The sequence below is a fragment of the Balaenoptera musculus genome, chromosome 1 (assembly GCF_009873245.2).
Source record: "Balaenoptera musculus isolate JJ_BM4_2016_0621 chromosome 1, mBalMus1.pri.v3, whole genome shotgun sequence".
NCBI lineage: Eukaryota > Metazoa > Chordata > Mammalia > Artiodactyla > Balaenopteridae > Balaenoptera > Balaenoptera musculus.
Genome location: NC_045785.1, coordinates 131,897,463 through 131,917,603, shown reverse-complemented (window position 1 = coordinate 131,917,603; position 20,141 = coordinate 131,897,463). Strand labels below are relative to the sequence as shown.

General features: G+C 38.9%; 1 protein-coding gene across 1 annotated transcript in view; it reads right to left on the bottom strand.

Annotated features, from left to right (window-relative positions):
• Positions 1–20,141, bottom strand: part of PAPPA2 (pappalysin 2) — a 300,349-nt gene that overhangs the window by 191,563 nt on the left and 88,645 nt on the right. Inside the window, exon 3 of the mRNA XM_036867003.1 lies at positions 5,463–5,608. Coding sequence (XP_036722898.1) covers positions 5,463–5,608 — 146 coding nt within the window. The remainder of the gene's footprint in view (positions 1–5,462; positions 5,609–20,141) is intronic.

The following is a 20,141-nucleotide window of genomic DNA, read 5'->3' as shown; positions in this document are numbered from 1 at the left end:
CCCTTCAATCAGTGAGCATTCAGGGAGCACCTGCTATATGTGAAGTGTTCTACTCATGCAAAGAAGCCACAGACCTTATTTAGATTTCACCAGTTTTCACATGCAGGCTTGTGAATGTGTGTGTATGTGTGCACGTGCAAGTGTGTGTTTGTGTGTAGTTCTATGCAATTTTATCACATGTATGTATACCTTTGTGTAACTACCATTAAGATTTCTCCTCTAGTATCCTTTAAGTCACTCCACACACATATCCCTCTCTCCCACACCCCTCACCCCATTCCTAACTCCTAGGAACCGCTAATTTGTTCTCTATCTCTGTTAGTTTTTTTTTTTTTTTTAATTTTGAGAATACCACATAAAATTTTGACAATACTACACTAAATCATAAGTGTGCAACTTGTGAGATTTTTTTTTCACTCCGTATAATACCCTTGACATCCACCTAAGTTGTTGCATGTATTAATACTTTGTTTCTTTTTATTGCTGTGTGATATTCCATTGTGCAGATGTATCACAGTTTGCTTAAGCAGTTAGCACTGAAGAACACTTTATCATTTCCAGTTTGGAGCTATTACAAATAAAGCTGGGTTTCGAGTGGACATGTTTTCATTTCTCTGGGATAAATGTCCAACAGTCCAATTGCTGGGTCATATGGTAAGTGTATGTTTAATTTTTTTTTTTAATTTACCCTATTCTGTGTTGCTTGCCCATTTTTTTTTAAATTTATTTATTTATGGCTGTGTTGGGTCTTCGTTTCTGTGCGAGGGCTTTCTCTAGTTGTGGCAAGCGGGGGCCACTCTTCATCGCGGTGCGCGGGCCTCTCACTATTGTGGCCTCTCTTGTTGCAGAGCACAGGCTCCAGACGCGCAGGCTCAGTAATTGTGGCTCACGGGCCCAGTTGCTCCACGGCATGTGGGATCTTCCCAGACCAGGGCTCGAACCCGTGTCCCCTGCATTGGCAGGCAGATTCTCAACCACTGTGCCACCAGGGAAGCCCTGTATGTTTAATTTTATAAGAAACTGCCAAAGTGTTCTCCAGAGTGGCTGTGCCATTTTACTTTCCCATCAGCAATATATGCAATATCCAGTTTCTCTGCATCCTCATCAGCATTTAGTATTGTTACTATTTTTTTTAGCTCTACTAATAAGTATAGTGATACCTCATTGTGGCTTTAATTTGCTTTTCCCTAATGGTTAATGATATTGAATATCTTTTCATGTGCTTATTTTCCATCTGTATATTCTCTTTGGTAAAATGTCTGTGTTTTTGTCCGTTTTCTAACTGGAATATTTGCTTGTTTGTTTTACTCTTGTTTTGAAAGTTCTTAATATATTCTAGATATAAATCCTTTGCAAGATGTGTGGTTTGCAAATACTTTCTCTAAGACTGCCATTTCCTTGTTCATCTTAACAGAGTGTTTCTCAGAGAAAAAGTTTTAATTTTGATTAAGTCCAATTTATCAGTTTTCATTTTTATGGACTATGCTTTGGGTGTCATATATAAGCACTCTTCACCTAGTCTTGCCCTGAAGATTTTCTCTTATGTTTTCTTTTTAAAGTTATATAGTTTTACTTTTTATATTTAAGTCTATGATCTATTTTGAGTTAATTCTTGTATAATATAAGGTGTGGATAAGCTATCTAAAATTAATAAATCAGTATTTTTTCCAGATACTGGTGTAGAAGGGGCCTTAAATTATATAATTTTATTTACTTCTTGTCTTTCATGCCATTGTCATCATATTTTAACTCTACATATATTTTAAGCCAAAAAGACATTGTTATTACTTTTAATATTTTTATCCTTTCTAGTGTGATTCATTTCTTTTTGCATGTCTCTGTTTCCTTTTGGAGTCATTTTCTTTCTGTTTGGATAGCTTTCTTCAGTATTTATTTTACTGCTGGTTTTAAATTACCTCAGTTTTTATCTGAAAATATGTTTAATTTGTCTCCATTTTAAAAGATTTTTGTTGAACATAGTATTATAAAGTGGCAATAATTCTCTTTTAGCATTTTTAAAACAATATCAATCTGTTGTCTTCTGACTTCCATAGTTTCTGTTGAAAGGTCAGCCTGTCAATCTTATTGTTGCTCCTTTTAAAGTAACGTAACTTTTTTTTTTTAATTGAACCATCCTTTTCTCTTTATTTATTTATTTATTTATTTATTATGGCTGTGTTGGGTCTTCGTTTCTGTGCGAGGGCTTTCTCTAGTTGTGGCAAGCGGGGGCCACTCTTCATCGCGGTGCGTGGGCCTCTCAGGGTCGCGGCCTCTCGTTGCGGAGAACAGGCTCCAGACGCGCAGGCTCAGTAGTTGTGGCACACGGGCTTAGTTGCTTCGCAGCATGTGGGATCCTCCCAGACCAGGGCTTGAACCCGTGTCCCCTGCACTGGCAGGCAGACTCCCAACCACTGCGCCACCAGGGAAGCCCTAAAGTAACGTAACTTTTTTCTCTGGCTACTTCTGAGGTTTTTCAGCACTTTTGCTACAATGAATCTAGTTGTGATTTTCTTTCTATTTATCCTTCTTGGGGTTTGTAAAACATTTTGAATCTGTGGTTTAATATTTTTTGTCACCCTGAAAAATTCTCAGCAGCTATCTCTTTGATATTATTTCTGCCCCAATATCTTTCTCTTCTTCTTCTAGAACTCCAATTTACGTTAGGAATTTTTCATCAGATCTCAAATGTCCCAAGTTGTTTTCTATATTTTCCATCACTTTTTCTCTCTGAGCTTCAATATATATGTTTTCTACAGTTTTCTAGTTCATTAAACCTTTCTCCTGCTCATAAACCAATCTATTAATTTCTTAATTTCAGTTACTGTATTTTTGTCCTAAAATTTCCATTTTATTCATTAATATAGATTCTAGTTTTCTGAAGATACTCTTCACCTTTTTATCTATTTTTGAGCATATTAATCACAATTATCTTAAGCCAATATTCAATAACTCCAATATCTGGATAATCTGTGGGTCTGCATTTATTTAGTGATTATTTGTTTCTTTGTTTAGTTTAGTTTACCATCATTTGGTCCTATCTCTGGCATAACTGGTAATTTTTTTTTTTTTAATTTTTTTTACTGATTTCTGGCCACTGTGCATGAAAACTTGTAGAGGCTTTTGATGATATTGTCTTCCTCCAGAACATATTTAATTTTCTTTTGTTAGGCAGTTAAATATAGGCAGATGACCTTCCTCCAAACAGGGATTTAAGAGTGTTTCAGGCTGAATTTTAGGCTTTGTGTAAGCTAGGTGATTTGTATTTTCCCTCACACAAAGGGTATCTCAAAGCCCCTCCTTGATAGGACCTCAACTTCATTTTTTTGTCCCCTCCACTATGAGATTCCTGAAATCACTGTTCAGGTTTTTAATCTGTTAGCAGTTATTTTATACTTGTTTTATGGCCACTGGCCCTCAGCATGCATAGTTTAGTAATTAGAAAATATCTTCAAATTATGAGCAGACTATCAGGCTCATTTTTTTCATGATTTCTATCTCTCTGGAAGCTTGGTCCCTCAAGTCTGGATGCCTTAGAAGGCCTGACCTTTAATTTTTGTCTCCTCAGTAGCGAGAAGCAAGCTTTAGGCTGCTTCTCTCTGCTCTGCCTCTATTACTTTCACTGAGATTTTGGCAATTTCCCTAAAGGAGAAAAAATCTGAGTTATATGTAGAGCTCACTTCAAGGTATTTTTCTTCTCACTGGGATTGGGTCCCTCAAATCCTCGTTGTCTTGGCTGATGTCTGATGTCTTCAAATAGTTAATTTTTTTTTTTTTTGTATTTTATCCACTTTTATAGTTAAATGAATCTTGTCAATGGCCTAGTGCCAACAAAGTTAGAAAAATATTTAGGGCTCTGCTCCCAGTCCAATAATTCTTATCAAGAGGCCAAGATTTGTCTCCATAATGGCCAGGAAGATCATTTTTTTAGGTTTTTTGAACAAGTAGATTTAGTATCCAATGATAGACCTAGGATTCATAGAAACAATTGCTGGGTAAACCTAGCTGTCATATATACCAAAAAGGTAACCTTTGGTGAATCAGGTATGAACCAATTTGGAGGTAATTTCTTACAGTGTTACATGCTCCTCTGCTAGTATTGTTTTTCATGAGGATAATTCAAGATACTCAAACTCACTGCTCAATGAATTATTGGAATATAACCTTCTAGCTCACTTGTTGCTACTTTGAAGACTAGAATGACTCACATTAGCTTTCACCTGGAAACCTCCACTCATCTCACAAATTTCTGACTTCTAATATACTGAGAACTGAAAATACAAAATTTAGTGATAAAAGGACTGCAGAGCCTTAAAACTATCAGATACTATAGAGCCAATGAAATCCAACATACTAACAAAGCATTCAGTTTGGATCACCACAGGTTTAACTTTTCATTGTCTCCTCCTTTGCTTGAGATATATACCCCTTCTGGATGTTGACCTGATTCACTACAAGGATTTTTATGTTCTGGTTTCCTCTTGAACAGCCACAACATTTTTTCACCTATTGCTAACCTACTGCTCATCATTTTCCTTCCCCAATCCTTTGGACACTTGCTCATATTTTATTTGATTATCATTTCAGTATTCTGGACTCCACTTCACAATGACCCTATCATACATGGGTTTGACATATACAGTATTATGTGATGTTTATTCAGTTTATTTCTCTCTGCTTCGTATTTGACTACTAAGAAGATTAATTTTGCATAATCTCTTTTAAATCACTCATAAAATGGTTTCTGGTCTCCTTCAAGCATTCTCTTTCCAACATGAAAAATTCCTCTCAATTATGGTAATTCAGTTTTAAAGTAAGTTTTGGTAGAATCCTACTCAAGACTCTTTGAAAGTATATACAAATTATATTGAATAATTACTCTTCATCCACATAAACTGATTTAATGATTCTATTGATTGGTCAGTATTCCTTTTATAATAATGATAAGATATTGTAATAAAAGGAATTAACTTTCTTAAGCATGTAGTAGTTCCACTCAGTATTAAGGTGTCACCTTTTTCCTAGGTAAGCAGGCAAGCTCCCCACCTGTTTGAATTTCCCAGAATCTCCTCAGGATTCCAATCCATGCAAGAAGACCAGCAACCTTCTGGCTCAGTGTTTACTGCAAACCAGGTTTCACAGTCTAGCCACCTTCTTGCTAGTTTCCCCCTTGAGGCTCTCCAAGACATAAAATGGATCTTATTCCACGTCAGCAATTTATTAACGTCTAGATTATAGATTCGGTCTAGGACATTCTGAGATTTTGCCACTGTTTGCTCTAATACATCTTACCTGTCTGCACTGAAACATTTTGAAAGATTCTCCCAAAAGCTATTCTCAGACCAAAGCAGCTAATTCATTAAGTAAATTTATTTTTCTCTCCGTTTTTTCCCCAAATGCACTTTCATGGACTCCCTTCCAATCTCCTCATGTTTCCTACTATAGTTGGTATTCACTTTACTTACCCAGGTGACTGATGGCTTCCTTGTCCCAAGGCCAGGTGGCAGCACCTGCAAGGTCTTCCCGCACTGAGCTGGCAAAGTAGACATTGAGGAAGTGAGTGCTGTTGAGCTGCAGTGCCTCTTTCAGCTCCTTCACACTCATGTACGCCCTGGAGAGCACGTAAGAGGAGGAAATGTCACACCAAAGGATCAGTCCATAGAGAACAGTAGAGCCAGACCTAATCAGACTCTGACTCTCCCAACCAGCATTGCTTTTTAGAGGAGAGGAGCAGAGAGGGCAAGACCAGGTGTTATGAAGCTCTCAAAAATGCACTAATACACATTTAGGATATTTATTCCAAGATAAACAATATCCTACATTTTTAGCACCATAATATTTATATGGATAGTCAGTATTTGACATCATACTCAATTCTCCACTCTACACCCAGATTATTTCTTCAAGATAAATCCAGTAATACTCTTAAGTCTATGCCCTGAGAATTACCCCCACCCCAGCCCACGGTGAAGAAGGCCTTTCATCTCTCAGTCTCTGGTTCTTTCCATCACACTGCATGATCATTATTATGATAAGAAGACCGATTGAATCTCTATTTCAGCATATGCTTGCTTCAGGCATATTTTTAAAGGTAAATAGTGGCCAGAAAATATAAAGTAAAACAGGAAAAAAAGAGATGAGTTATAGGTAGGAGAGGATATCACAAGCTACTGCAAAGAATGTTAATTTTATATATATTTCTCTTTCTTAATCCATAGACCCTTAATCCATAGACTCTCTACCCCTACTCTGACCACCTTATGATACTCACCAAGTATCTCTATTGGTGGCCTTCAAAGCACTAGGTAATATTATGTTTGAATTTATTCACAGACTTAAAGGTCTATTAAAAACACATGCCCCATGGCCCATAAAAAAGGGAAACAAGCATTTGATCTTTTTTTAAGCTCATATATAGTCAAAGACCTTCATCTTCCTGGCATCAGTGAAACTTAAAACTTTACTATGGGAAACAGAGCCTCATCATACTCAATGAAGAGCTATTTTAAGAAAGAACAACTAAACCAGAACCCAGTGGCCCCTTGGATTCACTGGATGCTTCCTATAGTGGCCATGGGAATGCCACTCCAAAGATAGGAATGATCCTATCACAGCTTCAACTGTGCAGACAGCTCTCTCAACACAGTTGTAATTTCCTTTATAGATTCACGCTTTATTCTTGCTATTCTGGTAGACAAGCTGCAGACACTGAAATCTCTCAACCCAGAAGCTCAGGATAGAAGAGCATGACCCTTCTTCTTCTGTTCACTTTGCCTCCCAACTACACTGTTGATGCCATCTATTCAATCCACATGTAGGATATACTGGCAAGGAGTACTCAAGAAATAGAGATCGCAAAGGAGACTGTGTTTATGTTCTTTGGCACAGAACCAAAAAGGGGAATAAAAGTAAAGAAACACAAAAAGATTTTGCTTTAGAACCAAAAATGCTTGAGAGAATGGGGATTTTAAAATATTCTTTCTTATTGACTTATAATATCTTGGAAAAGTAATTCTCATCCCCAATAAATCATCCAAATTTCATGAAGTGGTGTCAGATGTGATCAGAGGGATATTCCTTCTGATACTTTCCTGGAGTGTTTTTTGAACTGTCGCCTGGTTTTCCCTGGACATTAGTCACATTCCCTTTCCTTTTCTCCTTTATTAAAAATAATTACAATTTCCTGTATTGATAAATTGATGGTTTGGAGTTATGATGACATCAAGTAACTCTTCAACATGGAGGTGGTCTAATTGGTCAGATAGAAGGAGAAGAGGGAGGGTGGATGGGAGGAGAGAGAGAAGAAAGAAAAGGGAAGAAAGAAACAAACAGAAAATAAAAGAAAGAAAGACGGGCAGAGAGGATCAGTGATAGCTTATGTACAGCTCAGGGTACCAAGGAAGAAAATCTGCATCCTCTGTTCCTATTCCAGAGTTCCCATTAAAATTAGGAATTGGTAACTTGACAGTTTTCTCTCTTTTCTCCCCCCTCACTTTCCCCAAATCCCCCTGTTCCTGGCATGGTTTACTCGGGCTATCTGTGTGTTCCTGGCTTCTCTGTCTGCCACTTACCAGTCTTGGCCATCATCCTTCTATCCTCCCTCAACCCAGCAGTTGCACTAATTCCCCTTGAGCCACCCTCCAAGAGGCCTACTCTTCCACCACCAACTCATTAGCTGGTTCTACTCACCTCCCATTTCTTCCTTGCCCATTCCACTCTCCAGCCATAAATTACCCTTCCAGATGAGAGTGTTTATGTCATATTTGTGGCAAACTGGGTACAGTCACTCTAATTCCTGTACTCCATAGAGATATAGATAGAAGTTGGCAAGCATAAGGGACAAAATACATTTTTAAAAGCTAGAGACAGTTGGAAACAGTCACTAATTGAATTGATACAGGAAAGTTTTATTTTGTTGAAGACAGATTTTTGTCCAGATTATTCCATAAACCAAAAAAGGGCAAAGTGTAGATAGCAGGGTGTCCAGTTTGCATGTAGACTGCCTTGCCTATTATAACACATGTACACCATTTCAGAATTTAATCAGAGCTAATAAGATAAACGTCTTAGCTTGTCCACTAATGTGACCAGAGCCTGGCTCAGACCTAGGGTGGAGAAAATGGCCATTATTCTAAAATTCAGAGCTTAACATCTTGCTTCAGAAATGATTTATTAAGAGATAAACTTGTCATCCATCCAAAAGAACTTAATATTCAAAGAAGGGTGAAATGACATACATAAATGTCATAAAAAGCATGGGACCATGAACTGACCAGAACTATGTATGAAGAGAGGTGAACTGCATTGATCTACTTAATTTCTGCCAGGATCTCCCTTTACTCATCCTCGCCACACTCTAGATTGAGATACTCACCATGAACTTCTCCCTGAGGACTCAGACAGACCAAAGTGAAGCTGCATCTTGATCTTTATAAAAAATTTTCTCAAAAACAAGCTTTCCTTGAGGCTGACATATCAAGTTGTTCTGCCCATTGCTTGAGTCTATTATTTCTGACATGCCTCCTGGAAGAATGCACAGCTGCCTCACTATTTTATCACTGTGACCTACTGGTTTGGGATTAAACATTGCCTGGTGTCCAGCCCACCACATTCCTTTGTCCCCCAGATGATTTCTGTTGGGGTCCCTTGACCGCTGACCCCTAGCCACACTCTAGTATCTAAGTGTCCATGCAAGCCCCAACTCTTGCTTAGTTTCTGACTAAGTAAAAGTGAAAGGATATAAACATAATGGCTCTTGTGCTCTAGTTTAATAGTCAGTTGAATAACTCCTTTATACACTGATAGAAATGATTCAGGCCAGAAAGAAGAAAAAGATCCTGAGCTGTCTGAAGGAAGTTGAATCAGCATCAAAAATTCACATGTTAAAAAACAAGACATACAAAATGCATGCATGTATGCCCTGAGATTGGGACCCAGGGCCCTGCTTCCTACAGTCAGACCAAGCTCCCTCCAGAGGAAGATCCTGACTGCACTCCACAGGGGGTAAGGCAGCCTCCATTAGAACAAAACCAGATGCTCCCAAGGACCCTCAGCCAATTCCCATCACAGAAATGGCCGGTGCCGAATCTGGGATATTTGGGTTTGGTCAAATCTAAACCTTCTTGTCCTTACTGTACACCATGGTTCTTGACCCAAAATACACAGAAGGGTTCCCTCTGCCACCCCCATCTGCTATCCACTTTGCCAACTATGCTTCCTCCTCTGGGTGAATATGCCCTTTGACCTACTCCCCGAGTCCTTGGACAGTGCTCACACTGTGGGGCTTACAGGTCCCCAGAGTACCAACTAGCATTCTCCCAGCTGCCTAGTGCCACTTTGAAAACTTAGTTTTTTCTTCTCTGTCAAAGTCCTCCTGCTATTGGGCACATGGCACTCTACTATGTCACCATATACATTCTACTTTCTTTCATTGTCCTATCTCTTGGTTGCTCCATACACATCAAGGGCTTCACAGTCTGACTCACAGTCTTCCCCTTTACCTTAGATCCTAGAGTCACCTGAGGAAATTTCAACATTTATGTGAAACATCCACTGAAAACACAGTCTTACGTTTTACTTCCTTACTGCCAATGACTCTTGCACACCATTCTCATTGTCACCTTTACTCGTGGATTTTCTGATCTCGTGGATCTTTAGTTCTACTTGACTAAACTTTTATTTGATTATGGTCATCTCCTCTTCAGGAATTATTTGAAATCTTTACCATTCTTTTCTTGCCCCTTCTCTCCCAGCAACCTCAATCTCCTCTGACTCTTAGATAATTGTGCCTCCTTCTTTGATGATAAAATTGAAGCCATTTATCATGAACTCTATCACTTCCCCCCATACATACACACATGCACACATACACACACACACACACACTCAAAACATTTACTTCCTTACCTATTTTTATTCCCATTCCTCTTGTCCTACAAGATGAGGTTTCTGAGAAAACCATAGCTAGTACCCTCTTCCTTTCCAATTCAAACTTCTTGAAAGGATAATTTCTTCATCTCACATTTGTTTCCCTTTTTTTCATGTATCCACTAATCCCACTGTAACCTGGCTTTCATGAGAACCACTTTATCAAAAATGCTTTTGTTGAAGTTGTTAGTAACCTCCTAGTTGTCCCTCCCCACCAAAATGGAAAAAATTCATTCACCTTCTTATTGGAATCCTTTGGTTCATTTTTATATTGTTAGTTACCTCCTGCTTCTTAAAGTTCTCTGCTTCTCTGTTTTTATTGCAACGCTCTTTCCTGATTCTCTTCTTGCATTTGTGACCACTGATTCTCAGTCTCCTTTGTGGGTTTCTCTTTCCCCTTCTAATCCTTAAAAGTTATTCCCTGGGGTCCTGTTTGTAGTCCATTCTTTTGTCACTCTCCTTGTTCACCGTTGGGAACTTTTCCACTCTCGAACTTTGAAGCACCATCAGTATTTGGAAAACTCTCAGGTAGATATATATACCTCTCTCTACCTGGATCACCCACAGACATCTTGAAGTCAACATGTCAATGTTATGGGTGGTTCTACCTGAGCACAAACAAAATTCGGACACAGTGAGTTTTAATGCATCTCAAATAGTGGTCCAACTACTGAATCTGTGGACATTTTTTCCATGGATATATTTGCCAAAAGTGTCTGATTTTTGGCTAAACACAGAGGCAGTATGTGACAGTGTCCACAGAAAGATAAAAAGGCAAGAACAGGGAAGAACCACCATGGCATTTTGTCCATTACCTAATTTTATAGACTGGATTTCAAGTTCCTCAGGAAGAAACAAAGAGAACTCTTTTTGTAAGAAAATTGGTGCAACCCAGGATGCATAAGCCATGCTTTATGGCCTAATAACAAAATGAAGTACCAACTGAAGAGAAGGGACACTCTCTCCATTTCTGGAAAGAATTAAGGGATGTCAGCACCACTCTAACACTTGAGAGTTTTACAGCCTTGGGTTGCATTAGAAGCCAGTTCTCTAATAAGGCCAGCTTTTCCCTAGAGAAACAGTGAGGGCAAAGCATCAGCTGGAAATGCTGAGTGTCAGCAGACAAGGTAAATACCATTGCCAGTATTCAACAGCAAACAGCAGTAGAACCACAGAAGCCAGTGGGCATGAATTTTTAAGGCACACCCTTCCGAAGACTCCCAGAAATACTAGAGAAAGAAGACAATGTATGAGGATAAGATTTTATAGCTATACACTGAGCTCATGTAATTTGATTATTAATGGTAGTATGACATCATTTGTCCCCAGGGGGTATGTGGACTGGAGGATATTCAGTTTGTCTCTGACTGAACTCATAGTCTTCTTCCCCACACCCACTTCTCCTCCATTGTCTCTCTCTGAACTGATGCCACCTCTATCACCCTCTCCATGACACAAGAAGAAAAGCCAGGATTCTTCCTTCAATAATCCCCCCCTTCACTTCACTCCCCTCATTATAATCAACAACCTACTAATGACCCCAGGAAGAAAAGACATCATGATGATTACTGTTTCTCTTCTGAATCATCATCACTCAGACATAATCAACTGGGAACACATTTTTTTCTTGAAATTCAAATATGGAGAAACTGACAAGAATTATTACACCCAAAAAACTCACTTTTGCTAATGCATGTGGGAAAGAGTATTACTACTAGAAGTAAAATGGAATTACTCTCTAGAAAGTTTTATGTGTTGTAAGAACTTGAGGTTGAAATAAAAGAGCTAACTGGAGATTTAAAGGACGTGAAGTCTAATGTCATAATATCTTCTATGGTAGGCAGAATAACGCTCCCAAAGATGTCCATGTCCTAGTCCCTGGAACCTGGGACTATATTACTTTACATGGCAAAATGGATTTTGCAGAGGTGATTAAGAGTACAGACTTTGAGATGGGGAGACTATTCTGGATTATCTGAGTGGGTCTAATCTAATTACATGAGTCTTTATAAGCAGAGAACTCTTCCCACCTGTTGTCAGAGAAAGAGAGGTGGCAATGGAAGTAGACTCAGAGAAATGCTACACTTCTGGCTTTGAAGCTGAGGGAAGGAAGGGGGCAGAAAGCCAAGGAATGTGGGCAGCCTTTAGGAGCTGGAAAAGGCAAAGAAGTGGTTTCTCCTGTAGAACCTCCAGAAAGACATGCAACCCTAACAACACCTTGATGTTAGCTCAGCGAGAACCACGTCATACTTCTGACCTACCGGACAATAAGTTAATAAATATGTGTTGTTTTCAGCCAATAAGCTTGTGGTCACTTGTTGCAGCAGGAATAGAAAATGAATATATCTTCTTTCATTTAAACATATAGTATCTTTGGAAAAGAAAAGAGCATACAGAGAATGAACATCTGGCTTCAAAAGATGGTGTCGAAAGAATTTGTTTTAAAAGAACTTGTGATTGCCTTCAGATGAGGCAGAAAATAGTAAATCCCACGTTTCCAGTTCTTGGCAGTAGTTTACCTACTTTATCAAGGGAGTCATACCTTGAAATTTATTTGGAAGGGGAGCATAAAAATACCCAGATAACTTATTGGGTCTGGATAAAGAAAAAGAAAAGCATGGTGGAAGAGATACCCAGTTGAACTTAAGAAAAAATAACCAAACCAAAAGTCATAGGTAGCACGTGTCAGCATCCTGAGAACAGGTGCTTAAGCCAGAATGACTTGGTCTCATGTCCCACCTCTAACACTCACTGGCCATGTGGCATTGGCAAGGTGCCTACCATCGTTACACCTCAGTGTCCTTATCTGTAAAACGACAATAATGAAAGTATAATCTGCATATACTTTTTGGGAAGAAAAATGAGATAACATCTATAAAATCACACATAAACAGTTGTCAATAAACCTTATATTATTAATACCAATACCTATGGTCTCAGATGTCTACATAGTCAGCAACAAAGTTCAAAAATCATAATATAGGAAAGCAAGTATCATCTTAAAGACTTGATGGGGAGCTAATCATAGACTATGTCTGAGGACGTGTAGACCTTGCTTGAAAGAAATAAAGTTAAATGAAATAGAAGTAATACCACAGTGCAAAAGGAAGCAAACACAACTGAAATCTGACACCTGAAGTAAACCCACAATGGAAAACATTTAGTGAAAATAAAATAGCAATGAAAATTTTCTAGGCATAAAGTACTGTTGGCATGGTCAGGCAAGGGATAGTTTTGATACATCCCAAAAGCAGTTTCCAAAATTGACACAAAATAAAAATATAGTGATGAGCCAGAACTTCAGATGAGAATGTCTCTGCCAGAAGGCTGGTGCTGCTAATAGCAATAGCAGCACTTCTGATAAATACTTTTTCTGACTTCCTGATAATATCTCTCAAAAAGGTCAGGAAACAACAGAGTCATGATAATTTATTTTAATTCTTATTAATAAGAAAGAACTAGATGGTGACATGGAATGAAAGAGTTCCTTTAATGAAAGAAACTCTATTTAAATTTTTCAATAGCCGAGGCCTTGATGGTAACATCAAGGACTACAGCTTGAGTAAAACAGATTTCCAAAAGGGAGTAATGATTCCAAGGCCTAGGACTCTCAAGGGGAAAATGGCCCTTTGGAGGTAGAAGGGCATAAACCTTGAAAATCAATGTAATTCTAGATTGCCCCAATAAAGCAGAAAGGAGATAAACATCAAAAAGAACAGTTTCTATAAGGGAACTCCCTGCTGAGTTAAAATTTTAAGAGAACATACATAGATTTTGGAAAGAGGAATAGCACAAAACTATTTTAAAAAATAGGGTCAAAAAAGATAAAGTCCAGGGACTTCCCTGGTGGTGCAGTGGTTAGGAATCCGCCTGGCAATGCAGGGGGACACGGGTTCGATCCCTGGTCCGGGAAGATCCTACATGCTGCGGAGCAACTAGGCCCGTGGGCCAGAACTACTGAGCCTGCGCTCTAGAGCCCACAAGCCGCAACTACAGAGCCCACATCCTGTAACTACTGAAGCCTGCATGCCTAGATCCTTGCTCTGCAATAAGAGAAGCCACCACAATGAGAAGCCCGTGCACTGCAATGAAGAGTAGCCCCCACATGCCACAACTAGAGAAAGCCCACGCACAGCAATGAAGATCCAACACAGCCCCCCCCAAAAAAGAAAAAGCCCAGAACCAGCATAAACATAAAAAATGCAAAGAATGATAAATTTAAAAATGTATGTTTTTCAGAATAGTAAGCAAAATAGAGTATAATAATACAGAAGGGAAAAAAAACTGAACTCCTCAAAGTCTGCCTTGCTGCCAAGATAAATAATCATTAAGAAACCCATTGAATAAGTCATTAACCTAGCAATAATTTATTTGCCCCTAATAATAATAGTGATCACAATTAACTGAATCCCAAATATATGGCAGATGCTTCGTATATATTCTCTCATGTAAGCTCACAAGTCTATGAAGTTAGCGTAATTATTTCATTTTACAGATAAGAAACTAAAGCTTACAGAGATAAATTCACTTGCCCAAAACCACACAGCTTGTAAGTTTTGGAGGCAAGTATTAAACCCAAGTTCCTCTAACTCCGAAGCACGCATTCTTTCCTGTGTTCTTCAATTGGTTTCACTAGGATCTGTGAGTCACTGTGTTGGGCCTTGGCAATGAAAAGATGCAGAAGACATAACTCTTTTTCAAGAAGCTCAGTCTAGTGAGGAAGATAACCATGGAAACATATGATTATAATGCAAGGTGAAGGGCACTATTATAATGTGCATGGAACTATATGCAAGAACGGGGGACAGAGTGAAAAACCAGCTTAGAGAAGCAGACATTAATAAGGTGTTGTGGAAGTTTTTGGTGGATATTGTCAATTGGTTTGTGTACATCAATTCTACCTTCCTTCTCCTGTGTCTTCCTTTTCTGGAGGACAGAAAAGTTGAAATATACATTTGTCCAGCTCCCTTGCACCTAGGGATCTGGATGTGATTTATTCTACCAATCAGCTGTGCTCTAGTTAGAAGGTGACAGTAACATGAAGACCTCACTTCTGACTGCTTCTTCTTTCTCTGCCTGCAAGCAGGGCTGGGTGATAGTGTTCCACTGCCCAGCCACTGGCAGTGAGGGTTTGGGGCAGGCTATGGGGGCAAACCCTCATTGCTGGTGTGGATCTAGCAGGCATAGCATGACTCGGTGATGGCAGCCGTGGTTTAGAGACTTTGTGAAAGAAGATTCTATAGAGGTTGGTGACTAATTGGATGTTTAGTCCCAACTTCTGTAGAGTCTTCTTTCACAAAGTCTCTAAAATACATCCCTATTTTTCCCTTCCCACTGTCACTGTCTGGAATAGATCATTTTTTACTTTATTTGTCATGTACTAAAATGTCTTCTTATTTTTCTCCCTCTAATGTTATGTGCACTCCAGTCTACACCATATGACATCAAAACTGGTGTTCTCCTGTTCACTCTTGCTTCCCTGTGTCCTACACAATAGTCCTTTAGGTTTCCTTTAAGTTGCCACTCAAAGTTGCCCTTAATCTGACGACCAGCCTACCCTCCAGGATCGCCCCAGCACCACTATGCCATTGATCGAGGTAAATTGATTTACTCATTGACATCAAATATGCCCCTGATTTTTTTGTTTTAGGTCATTTTGTTTGTTTGTTTTTGTTTTTTTCCTCCCTGCTTTGCTTATACTGTTCTTCCTTTACATATATAATTATCAAAAATGTATCTGACATTCAAGGCCCATTTTCTATCTCACTTTTTCCGTGAAGCCCACACCAATCACCCCAGCCTGAAATGAGCCCCAAAATCTGAGTTTCTAAGTCATTCAGTCTAGTCTATAACACAACAGATTGTAATATGTAATTACAATATGTAAGCCTACTTTGGCAATATTTGCCAACAGTAGAAATCCTACCTCTATATATTTAACCTAAGAAGATATTTGTATGAGTTTCAAATATGCACCAACAGCAATGGAATAATAGCAAAAATATATAGTATAATAACACAGCAGTATAATAGCATAGTATATTCTGCTAATAGAATAGCATAATAGCAAACAAGAGTATAATAGCAAAATATCATGTAAATTCCCATTAACATGGATCTGGCAAGTTAAATTAAAAGTATATAATATTTATGCCATGAAGTCATTAAAAATAATCTAGATTTATATTTATTAAAATGGAAAAATGCCCCCAACATATTATTGAGTGAAAAAGCTGATGGTACAACAGTAAGTATAATATAACTCTATTTATTTAAAACCATATACATATGTCAATCTAGGTATCTAGAAGGGGATGAAACAGGTCATGGGATTTGAATTAATTTTCTCTTCTTATTTGTATTCTTCTGTGTTGGTCTTTACATATATATACATTTACATGTATGCATATGTATAACGTTTATATGTATTATGTATATATATACACATATATGTATATATATGTCTTTACATAGATACATATATGCATGTGTGTATGTATGTGTGTGTGTGTGTGTGTGTGTGTGTGTGTATATATATACATATATATATATATATATATATATATATATATATATATATATATATATATATATATATATATATATATATATAATAGAGCATTCTTTATTTCAATATTATAGAGCTTCGTTATTTCATTAGCTGGACAATGCTCCCAGAAGTCAAGTACCATGTCTGTCTCAGTGTGAGAACAACTTAGTACATCATCTTGCATATTATTAGGTGCTCATTTAATATTAGTTGAAAATATCAATGGTGCAGATGGGCTTTAACTGGAAGATTAGGCAGAGAATACCCCATTCTTCCCCCTCTCAAGTTCACCAGTACTGCCCTGCTGCAGAATCCACTTAAACCACAGGGCCTGCTTACATCTACAAGAATCAAACTTCAAAGAGTCGCACATAGGATCTGCTGTCTCTGGTAGAGAGCAAGAGACAAAAATATGCCCCAAGCTGAAGCCCAAAGCCCCAAATACGCGCTCTTTGACAACTCTTTATTGATGACTAAAGACAGAGCAGATTCTTGGCAAAAACACTGTATAATGATAAACTCTCAGGGCCTGGGTGGGAATGGGCAATGTAATTCCACACACATTACACTGGGTTTAAAAATAGGAAGCTTTTCCGGGAAGAAGTAGTCCTTGTGGGTAACTGGAGCAGACAGGATGTGTTTCAACTAATGGTAAAAGTTGAAGTCATCCCGTATTTTAGTCATTTTGTGTGTTTCTTTTCTCTTCTCCTATAGCTTTTTCTTCCACTGCTTTAGAACATTTTTAAAGGTTTTCTTCAAATCTTGTTTTCAAGCAAAACATTCTTTCTGTAATATGTCATACACGTGCACACACACACACACATACACCACAGAAGTCAGTTCTTTTTGCCAGTACACATGCACCAAACTGAACTCTCAACTTTATATTCTATTGACATGGGGAAGGTGAATGAATCCTATAAAAACACTGATGATTGAAAATCCTTTAAACTTTGATTTCAGAAGGTGGGATAACACACTCATTCATTCAGAAAGTATTTACTAAGCACCTACTAAATCTCAGGCTCTGTGCTGAAAAACCAGTATACAATGGATAAGCCCAGGTAGCACTCCTACCCTCATGGAGTTGGTGGCCTTATGGGGAGATGACAAGGAAATGGGCAGTCACACTGGGACTCAGCAGGTACTCTGGCAGGGAGAGTAAAAGGTGTGGTGAGAATCTGTGGACCAGAGCACTTGACCAAGATTAAGAGAAGTCTTCTCAGAATTGGCATCTATACCAAAACCTGGCAGATGAAAAGGAGTTATCCTGGAGAGGAGACGGCATGGGAAGAAGAGGTAGCCATTGGTAGAAAGGCCCAATGGATAAGAGAAGGGAAGTGGTTCATGAGAGCTGGAGAGAAGTAGAAAGACTGACACTGAAGAGGGTAACAGCAGCTGGATCTTGAAAGGTCTTACAAACCATGATAAGAAGTTTAGAGTTCTTTAAAGCAAGGAAGAAATGCGATTAGATTTGCTTTTTGGAAAGACTGGTCTTAAGAAAATGTGGAGAATGGATTTGAGGCTTGCAAAACTGGAGGCAGAGAAGCCTATTAGAAGGCTGTGGCTGGAGTTGAGAGATATTTAGGAAAAGAACCAATAGCAATTGGTGATTAATTGGAGGAGGTTAGGGTGAGGAAGAGGAAGAGTCCAAAATGATTCCTAGGTTTTTAAATTAAGTAACTGGTTAGCACAATTCACTGAAGTGAGAAATAGGAAGAGGAACAGATCTGGGTGAAGTTTGGAAGTCATCTCTGATAATCAAATTACAGATGTTTATTAGACAGGTGTATATATGGTTCTTTAGACCTGAGAAGTATATAAATTCAGAAATTGATGATAATGAAAACTGTAGAATGAATGAGGTAGTGCATTACTGACTTCCTAATGGGTATACTCAACACAATGTGTGCTTAGGGAACCAGCAGAGGGAGAGAGAGAGAGAGAGCATGCACTAGTTAGTTCATTTTCAAAATTATATCCAGAAGTGTACAATTTGAAAGACTACAGAGAGACAATATTGATTTTGCTTTCTTTAAAAATATATGTTTACTTTTTTTTTTTTTGGCTGCATTGGTTCTTTGTTGCTGCATGCAGGTTTTCTCTAGTTGAGGAGAGTGGAGGTTACTCTTCGTTGCGGTGCGTGGGCTTCTCATTGTGGTGGCATCTCTTGTTGCGGAGCATGGGCTCTAGGCGTGCAGGCTTCAGTAGATGTGGTGCACGCAGGCTCAGTAGTTGTGGCTCTCGGGCTCTAGAGCGCAGGCTCAGTAGTTGTGGTGCATGGGCTTAGTACGTCTGCGGCATGTGGGATCTTCCTGGACCAGGGATCGAACCCGTGTCCCCTGCATTGACAGGTGGATTCCCAACCACTGTGCCACCAGGCAAGTCCCCCAAACTATGTGTTTACTTTTGAATTACCTATCATGGGACAGTGAAGGGGTGATCTTTTCTGATGGTCTCAAAAGCCTCAGTCTGGCCCAGGAAAAGGTATATAGAGTGAGAAGAGAAGACATTGAATCAAACACTGAGGAACAGTAACTTTAAGGAATAGGCGGAAGAAAAGAAATTGGCAGAGAGGTCTGAGAAGCCGTGATGAAGAGGTAGGAAAGGAATCCAGGAGAGTTGGCGTCTCCAAAGCTAAGGGAGAATATCAATCCAAGTGTTCCTGGCAATTGAAGTAAGAGAAGAACAGAAAATTCTCCACCAGAACTAGAAACAAGGTCAGTAACTTTGACAAAAGCAATTTCAGAAAAACAGTAGAGGCAGAAACCAGACTGCAGTGGCCTGGAGAATGAGTGGCTCTTAAGGTAGAGAAGATAATGGGCATAGACAAGAATCTTGACAGTGAAGATGTAGAGGAGGACGGAAAATGTTTATGATAGGAGATTTAAGCATTACTAAATTAGTTTAATAGGAAGACACCAGTAAGGGGAGATAACATAAAAAGGAAAGAAAGATATAATTAAGGTAATTAAATGCAGAACACATCAGGAGAGATACACCATACACAGGAGTGTGGTGGATACTGTTGGTGCTCTACCTAAGCAAGTACCACCAACCCCTAGCTGCTGTGAATATTGGCTGCTAACAGTTCACTGCTGGCCCTTTTCTTTGGAAAAATCCCCTTTCGCCAAATAGGAGCTGCCTCACAGGACATTATGCTTGTCTCCTCCCAGGGCAACTGGCAGACAATGACTGATTGACAGGAGGGTACAAAAAGCCAGCCCTTTGCCCCAAGATAGGACCAAATCCTTGGTGCAATTCATGCTCCAGAGCTCCCAGTGGGATTGAACTGTGAGACTACATGCTTGTTTAGACCCTTGCCCTGACTTATTCTGTTTTCCTCATCCCTTTCTGCTAAAAGAAACCCTCAGTAAATTACAAAAATTCCTGTCTCAGGCACCACTTCCTGGGAATCTCCTTGAATATCAAGAGAAAGATTCTCATGAATTAGAAAGGGAGGAGGGAAGGGAGAAAAGAATGCAAATAGTTTTGAGGATTGATGTCAGGCATTTCATTAAGGGAATGCTCCTCTAATTTATGCTGCTTTCTTAATGAAGGAGAAGGTGAGGGGCTTCCCTAAGAGTGGGGAGTGAAGTGATGGGTACAGAAACTTGAGAAGACTTAGAAGGTGTGAAATACTCATTGTGAGAGGAGATAGAATAGG